At 40.5% G+C, this 14,692-nt stretch overlaps 1 protein-coding gene across 10 annotated transcripts in view; it reads right to left on the reverse strand.

The window, feature by feature from the left end:
• Positions 1-14,692, reverse strand: part of LOC127572484 (multiple PDZ domain protein) — a 295,812-nt gene that overhangs the window by 107,746 nt on the left and 173,374 nt on the right. For all 10 annotated transcript variants that reach the window (XM_052019821.1, XM_052019820.1, XM_052019825.1 and 7 more), the window contains 5 exons: positions 14,197-14,285; positions 11,306-11,498; positions 10,812-10,907; positions 8,637-8,716; positions 7,505-7,651 (listed from right to left, as the gene is read on the reverse strand). In XM_052019821.1, coding sequence (XP_051875781.1) covers positions 7,505-7,651; positions 8,637-8,716; positions 10,812-10,907; positions 11,306-11,498; positions 14,197-14,285 — 605 coding nt within the window. The remainder of the gene's footprint in view (positions 1-7,504; positions 7,652-8,636; positions 8,717-10,811; positions 10,908-11,305; positions 11,499-14,196; positions 14,286-14,692) is intronic.

Here is a 14,692-nt window from a genome sequence, read left to right on the forward strand (position 1 = left end):
AAGATTTAAGAGTATTATGAATGATGAAATTTTGGAGAAATTGGAAGTGTATGATAAAATAGGACATTAAGGGAAGATCTTGCCTGACAAATCTTTTAGAATTCTTTGAGGAGGTAACAAGCAGGTTAGACAAAGGAGAATCAGTGGATGTTATTTACTTGGATTTTCAGAAGGCCTTTGACAAGGTGCTGCATACGAGGCTGCTAAAATAAGAGCGCATGGTGTTAGAGGCAAGGTACTAGCATGGATAGAAAACTGGCTGACTGGCAGAGTCAGAAAGTGGGGATAAAAGGGTCCTTTTCAGAATGGCTGCCGTGACTAGTGCAGGTCAGTGTTACGACTACAAATTTTTAATTTTATACATTAATGACCTGGATGAAGGAACTGATGGTATTGTGGCCAAGTTTGCGGGTGATACCAAGATAGGTGGAGGAACAGGTAGTGTTGCAGAGGCAGGGAGTCTGCAGAAGGACTTGGACTGGTTGGGAGAATGGGCAAAGAAGTGGCAGATGGAATACAGCGTAGGGAAGTGCAGGGTTATGCACTTGGTAGGAAGAATAAAGGTGTAGACTACTTTCTAAATGGGAAGAAAATTCAGAAATCAGAGGTGCAAACGGACTTGGGAGTCTTAGTTCAGGATTCCCTGAAGGTTAACTTGCAGGTTAAGTCAGTTGTAAAGGCGGCAAATGCAATGTTAGCATTCATTTTGAGAGAACTAAAATATAAAAGCAAGGACGCACTGCTGACAATTTATAAGGCATTAGCCAGACTGCATTTGGAATATTGTGAGCAATTTTGGATGGATGTGCTGGCCCTGGAGGGGGTCCAGAGGAATTTGCAAGAATGATCCCAGGAATGAAAGACTTAATGTATGAGGAGTGTTTGATGCTTCTGGGCCTGTACTCGATGGAATTCAGTAGGATGAGCAGGAAATCTCACTGAAACCTACCGGAATCTGAAGGGCCTGGATAGGGTGGATGTGGAGAGGATGTTTCCATTAGTAGGAGAGTCTAGGATCCGAGCGCACAGCCTCAGAATAAAGGGACATATCTTTAGAACTGAGATGAGGAGGAATTTCTTCAGCCAGAGCGTGGTGAATCTGTGGAATTCATTCCCATAGAGGACTGTGGAGGCCAAGTCTTTGGGTGTTCTTGAGGCAGAGATTGATAGGTTCTTGATTTGTAAGGGTTAAAGGAGAAGGCACGAGATTGGGGTTGGAAAAAAAATCAGCCATGATTGAATAGCAGAGCAGGCTTGATGGGCCGTATGGCCTAATTCTGCTCCAATATCTTATGGTCCAATATTAATTCCTTCCAGACAACATTCCCTCCTCACCAAATTGATTTAACCCAATGATTTTTAAGTTGTATTGTAACTATACAAACAATTCTACAATCTCAAATAACATTCCAGAGATTATTGTTAAACTCTCTAAGTAAAACAAAACAAAAGTAGGTGTGATGAAAGATGATCAAAAAGGTATTGATGACTGATGTTAGCAATTATTACTCTAATATATTGGAGAAAAGGCTACATTATTGAAAAATCTTTTTCTAAATAATTGCAATTGTATATTTAGCATATGTAAACTATGAATTTCTGTTCCAGTTCCAAAAACGTTGCAATATCGGATATCTCTCATATCTTTTCAAGTGCACTAGAATTACTGCCATGGCACTTGCATCGGGTAGACAAATTATTAAACCATTCAGTTAAGTTAATACAATTAGATTGCGCTAGTGTAATTTCAAAAGAAATGCTCAATTAGGATCAAGAATTGCTGTTAATGGAGCTCAATATATGCACCATAGTAAATGGTCCAAAAAGACGTTCTGTCCTATATGAATACAGTTAAGTACTCAATGCTGAAGAACCAATTATAAATAAATGTCAAGAAAAGTCTATGCAGATAGCCCAACATTTAGCACAATTGCAATTATTCCTCATTATTTCAGTTGGCAAGTCAAGATAGTAGGTTAAAAAAAAATCACTGAAATAATGAGTAACAAGAATTTTTTTCCATATTGGAAATGCAGATTGATAACACAATAATAATAATACCAATATAACACCTGAGGCCATTTCCAAAAGTCTATCTCACAGAACAATCATGTAGCATTAATAATAATGGAAAACTACGTTCTTGACAAAATTCCCCCAAAACGGACAGGAAAGTGTTGGAGAGTAGCTAAAAAGTGTAATTTGTAGAACATAACCCTCGCTTACTTTGCTGGCTAACATTTAAACACAGGGAAGATAAGAAGTATCAAGGGATTCCTAAATGCCACTGTGAACTTAAGTTGATGCATGAATTTCCCAGGAACATGAAAATTCAGTAGTGCAGTGAATGTAGGAGCACTTGGCTCCTTCGGAAAAGGACCGCGATGCCTGTCACATCATAGCAGGAGACTTTAATCAGGTCAGCTTGAAGAAGTCTCTGCCTAACCACCATCAACACATCACCTGCAATACTAGAGGGCTCAACACACTCAACCACTGCTATACCACCATCAAGAACGCCTAGCGCTCCAGCCCTCGCCTGCACTTTGGTAAATCCAACCACCTGGCTGTGCTTCTTCTGCCTGCATACAGACAGAGACTGAAGAGCGCAGCACTGGTGAAGAGGACTACAAAGAGCTGGATGGACGAAGCAGAGGAGCAAATTCAGGATTGCTTCGAGTCGGTGGACTGGACCACGTTCAAGGATTCGTCAGCAGACCTCAATGAATATGCCAGTCGTCACTGATTTCATAAGGACGTGCGCGGACGAGTGTGTACCCACAAAAACATTCCAAGTATTCCCCAACCAGAAACCCTGGACGAACCAGGAGATTCGTAATCTGCTGAGGGCTAGTCTGTGGTGTTTAGGGCTGATAACCCAGAGTCATAAGAAGTCCAGAAAAGACCTCCGGAAGGCCATTGCAAGTGCAAAGAGGGAATTTCAGACTAAACTGGAAACACAGATGGACACACAACAGCTGTGGCAGGGCGTGCACAATATAACTTACTACAAGGTGAAATCGGGTAGCATAAGTGGCAACGACCCATCACTTCCAGTTGAGTGCAATGCCTTTTATGCACACTTTGATAGGGAGAACTTTGACACACCCACATGAGCCCCCACATCTCCAGATGACCCTGTAATCTCAGTCTCTGAGGCCAACATCCAGGCATCCTTCAAGAGAGTGAATCCATGAAAGGCATCTGATCCAGATGACATACATGGCTGAGTACTAAAGATCTGCATGGACCCACTGGCTGGAGTACTTACAGACATATTCAACCTCTTGCTTCTGTGGTCTGAGGTTCCCACCTGCTTCAAAAAGGCATCTATTGTACCAGTGCCCAAGAAGAGTGTGGTGACCTGCCTCAATGACTACTATCAGGTAGCGCTTACATCAAACCATAATGAAGTGCTTCGAGAGGTTGGTTATGGCATGACTCAACTCTTGCCTCAGCGATGACCTGGATCCGCTCCAATTTGCCTACTGCTACAACAGGTTAACAGCAGATGCGATTTCTCTGGCTCTTCACTCTGCTCTGGACCATCTGGACAACAAGAACTCGTACATCAGGCTGCTGTTCATCAGCTCCAGCTCAGCGTTCAACACAATCATCCCAACCAAACTCATCATCAAACTTTAAGACCTGGGCCTCTGTACCTCCCTCTGCAACTGCATATTCGACTACCTACTGGGCAGACCCCAGTGAGGATCGGTAACATCTCCTCCTCGCTGATCATCAACACAGTTGCACCTCAAGGCTGTATGCTTAGCCCCCTGCTCTATTCTCTATTCACACATGACTGTGTGGCTAAGCACAGCTCCAATGCCATCTTCAAATTCACCGATGACACTACTGTTGTTGGATGAATCACAGGTGACGATGAGTCAGCTTACTGGAGTGAGATAGGACACCTGGTTGAGAGGTGCCGCAATAACGACCTCTCGCTCAACGTCAGCAAAACTAAAGAGCTGATTGTTGACTTCAGGAAGGTGAAGGAGGATGAATATGCACCAATCTACATTGGGAGATTGGCAGTGGAGAGAGTCAGCAGCTTTAAATTCCTGGGCGTTAACATTTCAGATGACTTGTCCTGGGCCCAACACAGATGCAATCGTAAGGAAAGCGCGCCAACATCATTACTTTCTTAGGAGTTTAAGGAGGTTCAGTTTGTCACCAAACACTCTAACAAACTTCTACAGATGTACTGTCGAAGTATCCTGACTGGTTGCATCATGATCTGGTATGGCAATTGAAATGTGCAGAAACGCAAGAAACTCAGCCCAATATATCACAGGCACATCCTTCCCCACCATCAGTAGTATCAACAGGAGGCGCTGCCTCAAGCAGGCAACATCCATCACAAAAGATCCCCACCATGCCATCTTTTCGCAGCAATCATCGGGCAGGAGATACAGAAGCCTGAAGTCCCACACCACTATGCTCAAGAACAGCTACTTCCCTTCAACCATTCAGTTCTTGAACCAACTAGCAAAACCCTAATCACCACTACAGTTTGGCAATACTATGGTCACTCTGATCACTTTGACTAAAATTGACTTTTACTTTTGTTCTAATTGTGTTGTTTTCTTGTAAAAATTGTGTATAATTTATGCTTATCTTGTGAATGCTGCTTATATTATGCTCTGTGTCTGTGATGCTGCTGCCAATAAGCTTTTCATTGCACTTGTGCATACATGTACTTGTGCATATGACAATAAACTTGACTTTGACTTTGAAAAGGGATTGTTTCAACACTTCTTACAAGGTGGCAACATCCTGCCATATCCTCAGGGAAGCCTCTTTTCTCTTCCAAGCTTCATGCTCCAGTCCCTATCACAAGCCTCACCCATCACTTCACTAATTTCATTGCTCCACCCAACTGTCAATGTTCCCAAGATCCTCCATAAATATAATGCTTGTTACATTTATTATATTGCTGTTACTTTCTTTTATTCACTGTTATTTTATGTTAATATTAATGCCACAGTTAAATTGCTGTAGCCTTTTGAAACCAGTAAATTTTAATACTTTTAACAATTTCTAATTTACCAATTTACAAATGTAGTAGAATAAATTATCAGACAATAGCTGTGGATTTGTGGTTAAAATTCAGGAGATGTTTTATTGGTTCTTTGTGCCAACTGTCCTTACCCAATATGAAATATAAAAATTGTTAGTGCCATAAACACTACAATCTTCCCTCTCCTCCTGGTCTACCCAGCTCCCCCTACACCCACCCCAGCACCCTTTCCTTCCCCTTCTCTACCAACTCCATCACTCACAAACTGCTTCCACTGAGACCACTCCCCCCACTGTTCCCATCTGCCCATCCCAACTCCCTTATTTGATTCCATGCTCCACCTTGCTTTCCTATCATATTCCATCATCTGCAGCCCTTTGTCACTTCCACCTATCACCTCCCAGCCTCTATCGCTACTTCCATTCTTCCCTCCTGCATCTGCCTAACACACATGTCGGATCTTGCTCCACCCCTTCCCTTTATTTTATACTGGCTGTCTCCCCTCTCTCTTTCAGTCCAAAACGTCAACTCTCCATTTACCTCTACAGTTGCTGCCCCAGCCACCAAGTTCCTCCAGCATCTCGTTTTTTTGCTCCAGATCCCAGCATCTGCAGTCTCTTGAGTCTCCAGAGCTCAAAAGGTAACAACCTTCAAATTACTACCAAAGCCACTTACAAAGTGGCAAGGGGAGAAATTGATTGGAAGTTAAAAAGGTGATAAGGAGGCCCTGATGGTAAAGGATATAATAAAGTCAGCAGTAATATTGGAAGTAGGATGTAGAAAAGAATTAAGAAATAAAAGAAAGCTAGTGAGAATTGTTTGCAAGCTCCCCAGCAATAATAAGTCTGAGTCATAATGACAAATCAGGGATTTAGAGGAATGTGTAACAAAGGTAAAGCAATATTGACATTGACTTTAATACTTATACAGAATGGAAAAGGCAAATTAGCAAAAGTAATTTAAAGAATGGGCTCAAGGAATGCAGTTCAGTCTTCTGGAAATTCTAGATCAGTTACAGAAAAACTTTGAAGAGGCAGAAATTATAAAAAGGAATAAAAATAAATTTCAGATATGATAAACAAAGATTTTCTGTAGATTAAAGGTAGTGTAACCCCATTGTCCAAAAATGGAGAGAAAGGGAAAACACAGCAAATAAGCTTGACATCGAGACTAGGGAATTACCAAAATCTATTAAGGAGATTACAACTTCGTAGATCGTATATAACATCATTGTACTTTTATGATTTGGACATCGAAAAGTTTTTATTGAAATTCCAAACAGGCAGAAAAAAGATTAGAGCTCAGGAGACTGATGTAATATACTAGGAAGTTTAAAGGATTGGTTAACAGATATACAGTAAATACAATAAACAGGCCCATTTGGGGATGCCAGAATGCAACTAGTGTGATGTGGTATTGATCAGAACTTGAACCACAGTTACAATTACACTTGAGGGGATCAAGTGTAACATATACAAATTAGTAAAATAATTCCAAAAAGCATTTGGAGAGCAAGTGATATTGGGTGGTTAGAACTTACAATTAATCACTTTAGTATTTTATCTTTGTTTATCATATCTGAAATTTATTTTTATTCCTTTTTATAATTTCTGCCTCTTCAAAGTTTTTCTGTAGCTGATCTAGAATTTCCAGAAGACTGAACTACATTGTACAAGCTTATTTAGCCTCTACTAACTACTTCAACATTGCAACACCCACTTGGATGAAATACACCACCTTTCTCTTTAGAATGAATGTGCTAAAAACACCCCACAGGTGCAGATGGGTGAAACTTCACAGCCTGGAAAGAAATGCCTCCCTGTTTATGAGGGAGGGTGATTGCAGGTGGAAACCTGGAAATTCCAGTCATGTAGAGATCCTGAAAACACAAGAGAGTGAAGATGGAGCAAAAAACAAACTGCTGGAGGAACTCAGGCAGCATCTGTGGAGGCAGAAGGATGGTCAACATTTCTGGCCAAGATCTTGCATCAGGACTGAAAGTACAGTGGAGACAGTATAAAGAGAAATGGGTGAGGCAGGAGGTGGTAGGTGATAGGTGGAACCAGGTGAGGAGGAGATGATGGGCAGATGGAACCAGGTGGGGCAGGGTAGACGTAGAGTTGGGAGAAAGCAGCTGGTGGGTGATGTGGAGACACAAGAGGCTAGAGGTCCTATAGTTTAGCAGCTAGCAGCTAGTGTCCTATAGTTTAGCAGCTAGACCTCAATGTTTTCTCCCCCTGCATTGTGGCAGCTGCCTTGTTGGAAATTCAGTGGTGAAAGGCGATGGCTGAGAAAAGTTTGGAATGATCCTTAGCTTTTATTTCATATTTTCTATAAATGAAAAAACAAATTCAAAATATTTTTTAAAAAATGTTACATTTCCTTCTTCCAAGAAAAAAAAGTTATACTATTTAAATAATGGATAATAAAAACTCAGTTAACACATTCCAACAAACTAGAGGTCAAATTACTGCTTACCTCTAACAGCTCATCTCCACTGAATAGCTTTCCATTTCGCCCCACAGGGCCCTCAGGGAGGATGGAACGAATATAGTGATGCCCAACTGTGGCTTCCAAACTTATGCCCAGGCCACTACTTTCACTGAACTTTGTTACTTGCGTCACCTGAAAATAAGTGCATTACTCTACTAGATTTGTTCTTCATCTCAAAAATGAATGAGTGGATTGAAATAACAGTTTAAAGTTGCAGAGCAAAAGAACATCTGTACCAGAACACAAGAAAATAGTAGGCCATCAGGCACTTCATTCCTGCCCCACCATTCAATATGATCATAGCAGGTCCACGCTGGCCTCAACTCCTCTTCTGTGCCATTTCTCCATACCCCTCTATTCCTCAATCTACCAAATATTTATCCACCTCCACTTTAAATACTTTTAACGATCCAGCTTCCACCACCCACTGGGGCAGAGAATTCCAGAGACTGTCAACTATTACCTGCCCAACTATCTGTGCTACAGTTCCTGAAATGATGATAGTCAAATTGTAGTAGTTTCTGATTTTCTCTCTCATCTAATTCTTGCATTTTTCTTTTTATCAAGTTGTACGGCTGACAGAGGTTAAAGTATCAGGAAGGGGTGATGACAGAACCTGAAATGAAGGAAGGGTGAGCATTTTAAAGACAAGCAGCTGTCAGACTGACAGTCAAAGTGGATCAGTTTTCACAGGGGTTAGAAGTATCTAGCCCTCAAAGTTTTGAAAGAGTTCAGTTTTTTGGATGGAATAAAGGCAGATGACCCGATCGCTGAAATAAACTTAACAAAGTGAGAATTACTGCATGAGATAGGCTAAAGTGATGGGGCACAACATGGGCGGTCTTGGTGAAGGAGCAGATGGGGGTCAAATCCTTTTCTTTGAATCAAATGGGACTCCAAGTCTGTGAATGGTCTGGTTCAACCCAAGACAGTGAAGGAGAAGAGCACTGGAACTAGCTTAGAGTTCATGCAAGAACTAAAGACAAAGCTCCAAGTGAAAATAGGTCAATTGAGATTACTGTGCAGCTACAAAATTTGTGTCAGTAAAGGTTTGTAGGAGTTTAACAATGTACACATGACTCATTAACTACAAATGGGGCTTCTTAAATTTACATACCACAATTTCATAGTTAGTTCCGAGAATCTCCTGCCATTTAACACAAAGGCTTTCTTCTTCTGATGAACTGAGCTGAAACCCTGGAATAAAAAGGGGTTTAAACAAGTCAAATCATGCTTTTTTCCCCCCACAAAAGATTTGTGCTATCCACCAAAATTATCCTTCAAAAATGTCTATTGAAAGAATGACGATTCAGTTTATTTGTCACTGAGTTTGGAAATGTTAACCACCAATTTAAAAGTCTACAAATAAATACTTTTCTTCCATTCCTTCCTCTCCTCCACATCCCCTTCCGTATCAAAAATGTCCATAAAACTGCAGGTTATAAAAATAGCAAATGCTGGAAAAACTCAGCAGTTCAGGAAGAGAAACAGAAAGAGAAACAGAGTTAAAGATTTCATGTCAAATATGAATGGGTGAATCAAAATCTTTCATCAGAACCGAGAAAGAAAGAAAAACAAGTTAGTTTTAACATAACAATGCCAGGGTTGCCACAGAGATAAGCTGTTGAGGACATTCGGTCAATGATTGATGGGATCAGTTAGAAAGAGAGAAAATGAACAAAAGCTATGAAATGAGGGCTATTATAGAATGAGAATACAAATAAAGGAACACAAAGTTCTTAAATGCAGCGCTGTAAGTCCTGCCCAGCATGTCATGCTGTACCAATAAAGAAAATCTGAAGCCCCCTACACCCCCCCCCCCCCCATCCAAGCCATGCCCTCTTCTCATTGCTGCCATCAGGCAGGAGGTACAGGAGCCTGAAGACCCACACCTCAAGGTTCAACAACAGTTTCTTTCCCACTGCTATCAGACTCTTGAACTGACATGGCCAAGAAAGTTCACCAGTGCCTCTATTTCCTCAGGAGGCTAAAGAAATGCGGTATGTCCCCTTTGACACTCACCAACTTTTATCGATGAACCACAGAAAGCATCCTATCTGGATGCATCACAGCTTGGTATTGCAATTGCTCTGCCCAAGACCGCAAGAAACTGCAGAGGGTTGTGGACACAGCCCAGCACGCCACGGAAACTAGCCTCCCCTCTTTGGACTCTGTCTTTAGCTCTCGCTGCCTTGGTGAAGCAGCAGCATAATCAAAGACCCCACCCACCCAGGTCATTCTCTCTTTTCCCATCAGGTAGAAGATACAGGAACCTGAGGGCACATACCACCAGGCTCCAGGACAGCTTCTATCCCACTGTGATAAGACTACTGAAAGGTTCCCTTATACGATGAGACGGTCTCTGACCTCACAATCTACCTTGTTGTGACCTTGCACCTTATTGTCTACCTGCACTGCACTTCCTCTGTATCTGTGACACTTTACTCTGTACTGTTATTGTTCTTACCTGTACTACCTCAATGCACTCTGTACTAACTCAACGTAACTGCACTGTGTAATGAATTGACCTGCACGATCGGTATGCAAGAAGTTTTTCACTGTACCTCGGTACAAGTGACAATAATAAACCAATACCAAAAACCATAATTCTACCTCAGACTGTATTTCCCTCAACTTGCACTAATGTCAGTATGTTATTTGTTTTGTCGTGCAAGTTGTGTATAATTTATGTTAATTTAGGTTTATGTAGTCTATGTTTGTAATGTACTGTGCTGCTACTGCAAAAAGCTAATATTCATGGAATTTATACCCTGGGCATGTATGCCCATGGAAATAAATTTGAACTTGAGGATGGAGTGGAAAGGAAAATTGAAATGGCAGGTAACAGGGAGCTGAGCCACCTCATGGACTGAACGAGGTGATCCGCAATGTAGTCACCCTATCTGCATTTTGTTTCTCCACTGTAGGGAATACTACATCATGAACACTGATTTTTTTTATATTCAGTCATTACTTTAATTATCTATTTTGTTTAAACTTTTTAAAAACATCTGCTCTCAGAAGGCTATCAGGGTGATCTGTGGGCAAGGCCTTAGTTTCAATCACCTGCAGCCTTTGCAGATTATTGATAAAGGGCACCTCTTGTATCTTTCTGTTCAGCACATTTGCCAACTGGCTAGCAGAATTTGTAATACAAGTACTATGCAAACCACTATAACCACCACATATCTTGAACACATAATTTAAGGCAAGTCCCTGATAACCTTGACAATGGTTTTAAAAGCACCTCATACCAGCACAAGAAGCACCCGTGACCGTGAATTGACTTTACCTTCAGATTCAGATTCAATTTCTTGTTCGTTTATTGTGGCAGCATTTGAAGTCCTGTTCTCTAGTACTGATGGTTTTTCATTCACTTCAGCCAATGCTACAGACAATTCACAAAGACAAGGATGACAACTGATTTATCACTGGAATCTCTAATTTCAAATATAATCCATGAACTGAACAAAGCAACTGAATCAGCAACAATATTTACAACATTAAGCAATGATATTTGGAAAAGGTTTTTAAAAACGTAACTTCGTGCATGACACATTACAATTCATATTTTTTTCTTTCTCCACTTCAACTTTTTCAACTCCTCCAGCTGTTCCCTAATTTAAGTGTTCCATATAATGGCACACTTTTATTATTGCATTGTTTTAAAGCCTTCAATTGAATTATTATCAACAGAGCAACATTAAATTATCTGGTCACTGTTCTTAAGCATACATCTAGTGTGACACAAAACATGATCATGAACCAATGACAAAACCAATTTACCTGTGGATGGTTTGTCTTCTATTGTGAAAGCATCTCCACTCTTAAGTTTCACTTCACCTTTACACTCAGATTGTATCAAAGCCTCTGGTTTGCGTTCTCTCCTCATTAAAATTAGATGCACTATTTGACTTGTATGACGCAGCATCTCCACAGCTTGCTGGTTAGTGAAACCTTGAATGTTTGTTCCATCCACCTGGAATACAAATACATTCAGATTACATAGTTCAAATCAGGACAAAATAGCCTAAATTATTAAATGACAGTCCTGTAGATAGGTCAGTTGGCTGAAACGACAGGCAAAGTGATTTTACTTCCCAATTTAAGGGTTTTCAAATTTTAACTGAACAGCATGAGCCAATAAAAGTGTTTAACTAAAAATTTTCAAGTTAATTTTCAATATTTAACACCGACTGCTGTATACTTATTTCATCAAAAGGATAACGTGAATAGGACAGAAATAAAATGAGGGCAAAATTGTGACTGCTGACGTGTGCACTATTGAAGAGAAAATTGTGACAGACAACATATTATTGAGGGCAATGGTGGCCTCACTATACATCTGCCAGACGTTCACAGAACAGGTAAATCACAGCAACAATCAGCACACAATGTTGCCTTAATACAAGTCTGCCCAATTACAGAATCAGAATTGTTCAAGTACAGACCCTTTGGGTCAATGCATGCTCCTAGTAGAATATCTTCGTCAATCCCGTTTTCCCAAATTCCCAGAGAGCCCCTTTCTTCCCAGGTTGTTCAAGAGAATCAGGAGCTGAAAACACAATTTCCCATTTCCAGTGGTCTCAGAACTTAACTGCCTCATCAATGACCACTACAGTTTAAAAACATTTAATGACAAGACATAATGAAATACACGTTTCAAACTGAATTTATAAGCAACACCATGCCAAGTTATTGTAGTGTCTTTTTTTCTTATGGTGGCTGTGTTCCATGTGGCTTTGTCTGCCCTGGTGCTCTAAAGACAAAGCTGTCCCAGAGCATACACAATGGCTGATAGAAAACTGTTGATACCTGTTGCAAAGAACAGTAGGTGGAGTTGGAAGATAAACCTGAGCAATTCTGAACCTCAAAAGCCTGCCTACAAACTGTACAACAGTCACGACTGGCTGGCAGGCAACAACAAAGGCACTGGCAGAGTGCCACAAGTTTCTTTTGAATTCCTTATTATGTTTATTAATGAAAATGTAATATTTATAACCCTTGGTTCTGGTCACCTGCCCAGAGTGGGAGGGCGAATATTGTCTTTCTCAGAAAGGGTTGCAGGTTCTTGCTCCGTGGAGCTACTGCCACTCAACTGGTGTGGCTCCTCATTAGTCACTGCAATTTATTGGAGGGCTGATTACACTGATATCAAATCTTGCAGGACCGAGTGTCAACTGCGTTTCACAGCCATGTTGCCAGTTGTCTGAACTGGTTTGGCATCAAGATGAATTTGTATGGCAACAGTCTGAGCTTCTATTGCAGCATTTTGTATTTTGAGTGAGTGCCGATAAGGGCGCAGTGGAAACCAAATACTGAAAAGGTGGTAATGAGTCACCTTCCTGAAGTGCTATAGACCTTGGAATAAAGGTATTCTTACAGTCTTATTAGAAACAATGTTTAATGATTATGGCCTGAGTCAATGTATGAAAGTGACTTATAATAATGGTAAGTGAAGAAATTCCATGTGGAGATGTTTAAGTGACCTTTTACTGTCCTTAACAGTCTAAGTTATTACAAATGGAAGCACAAGAGATTCTGCAGATGCTAGAATCTGGAGCAACACACACAAAATGCTGGAGGAACTCAGGTCAGGCAGCATCTAAGGAGGGAAATAAACAGTCGACGTTTCAGTTCAAGACTATTCATTAGGACTGCGATGAAGGGTCTTGACCCCAAACGTCGACTGTCCATTTCTCTCCACAGATGCTGCCTAACCTGCTGAGTTCCTCCAGCATTTTGTGTGGGTTATTACAGGCTGCAGCTTTGAGAGATATTGTTGAAGATGACCTGGAAAGTTGATGACATGCATTTTTGAAAATGATACGCATAACATCTTCGATACATGCTTGATTGGGAGAATAAATCTGAAAGCTGGAGGGCAATGAGCCAATCAGTTGGGTTCCCTTGTTCTGAATAGCATCAAGCCAATTGAGAATTGTTGGAGCTACATTCATCCAAACATGTGGACAGCATTCCATCACATAGAGCATAGAACATCCCAGGAATAGCACTAAACGTACCTAAGAACGAACTGTCAACCTGGTAAAGCTACAGGACTACATGCCACAAATAAACAGAAAGCAGCATGTAATAATTATCCCAAACCAACATACCAGATAAAAGTCTAACAATTCTGCCACATCCAAATGAGCATGGTAGTAAACAATTAAACAACTAGTGGAAGGCAGCAGGTTCATGAACAGTGCCACACTTATTTATAATAGAGACCATCACAAGTCCAATTCAAGGCTGAAACATTTCAAATATCTTTAGCCAGCTATCCCAAGTGGATGATCTATCCCAACCTTTTACTGAAGTCCTCACCATGAAAGAAAACAATCTGATGATCAGGAAGTGGATGGGAATACTGTTTGTATCAAATGCTGTAATAAGGTCTGGTTAGGGCTAATAGCTTTTGCTGTATTCAGTATCGTCAGCTGTTTCTTGAAATTGGCACAAAGCGGGAAAGCTGTGTACATTAACAAAGGGCAATCATGATTTCCACACCCGTTTTGAGTGACTTTTGAACTTAGCCACACACCCACCCCATGTACCACCCTCCAATGCCAAGTCTCAACAGAAAGAAATAAATGATAATTTCTCATTACCGCAGTTCTAAAAGAAAAACAAAGATTGCCCCCCTTTGGGAAGTTATTTCGGATTATACTTACAGCTATTATCTGGTCCCCAACATGTATTCTTCCATCCTGCTCAACTGCACTTCCTTGAGTGATGCTTTTCACAAAGATGCCAGAAGGCTCTGCAAGCACAAATATATCCATATAAATCTGCATATATATTTCCACTTTGGGCATTTCTCAAACCTCCCCACTTTTAAATAACAGTGACTGATAATTACTGATTCATTGCATAGGCCAAATTGAAATTCTCTACAATTGTGCAGCTCAGTACTGTGCAATAAGCAAAAACTATAATTTCAATATTGATTGTGGAAGGATTTTAATATAAAATGTGAATGCCAAAAAGCCAATTTGTCATGCAAGTATAGTTATAATAAAAATGTAAATCGTTAATATTTTCATCTTCAATCATATTATTTGATGTTTTCCTTATTAATAAATGCCAAATGCATCAAAGAAATACTAAATGTTAAAAGAACATTTCAAGCTGAACACTTCAAATTAAGTGAATAGAAAAGAGCAATGA

Source organism: Pristis pectinata, chromosome 7, assembly GCF_009764475.1.
Source record: "Pristis pectinata isolate sPriPec2 chromosome 7, sPriPec2.1.pri, whole genome shotgun sequence".
In the NCBI taxonomy this organism is placed as follows: Eukaryota; Metazoa; Chordata; class Chondrichthyes; order Rhinopristiformes; family Pristidae; genus Pristis; species Pristis pectinata.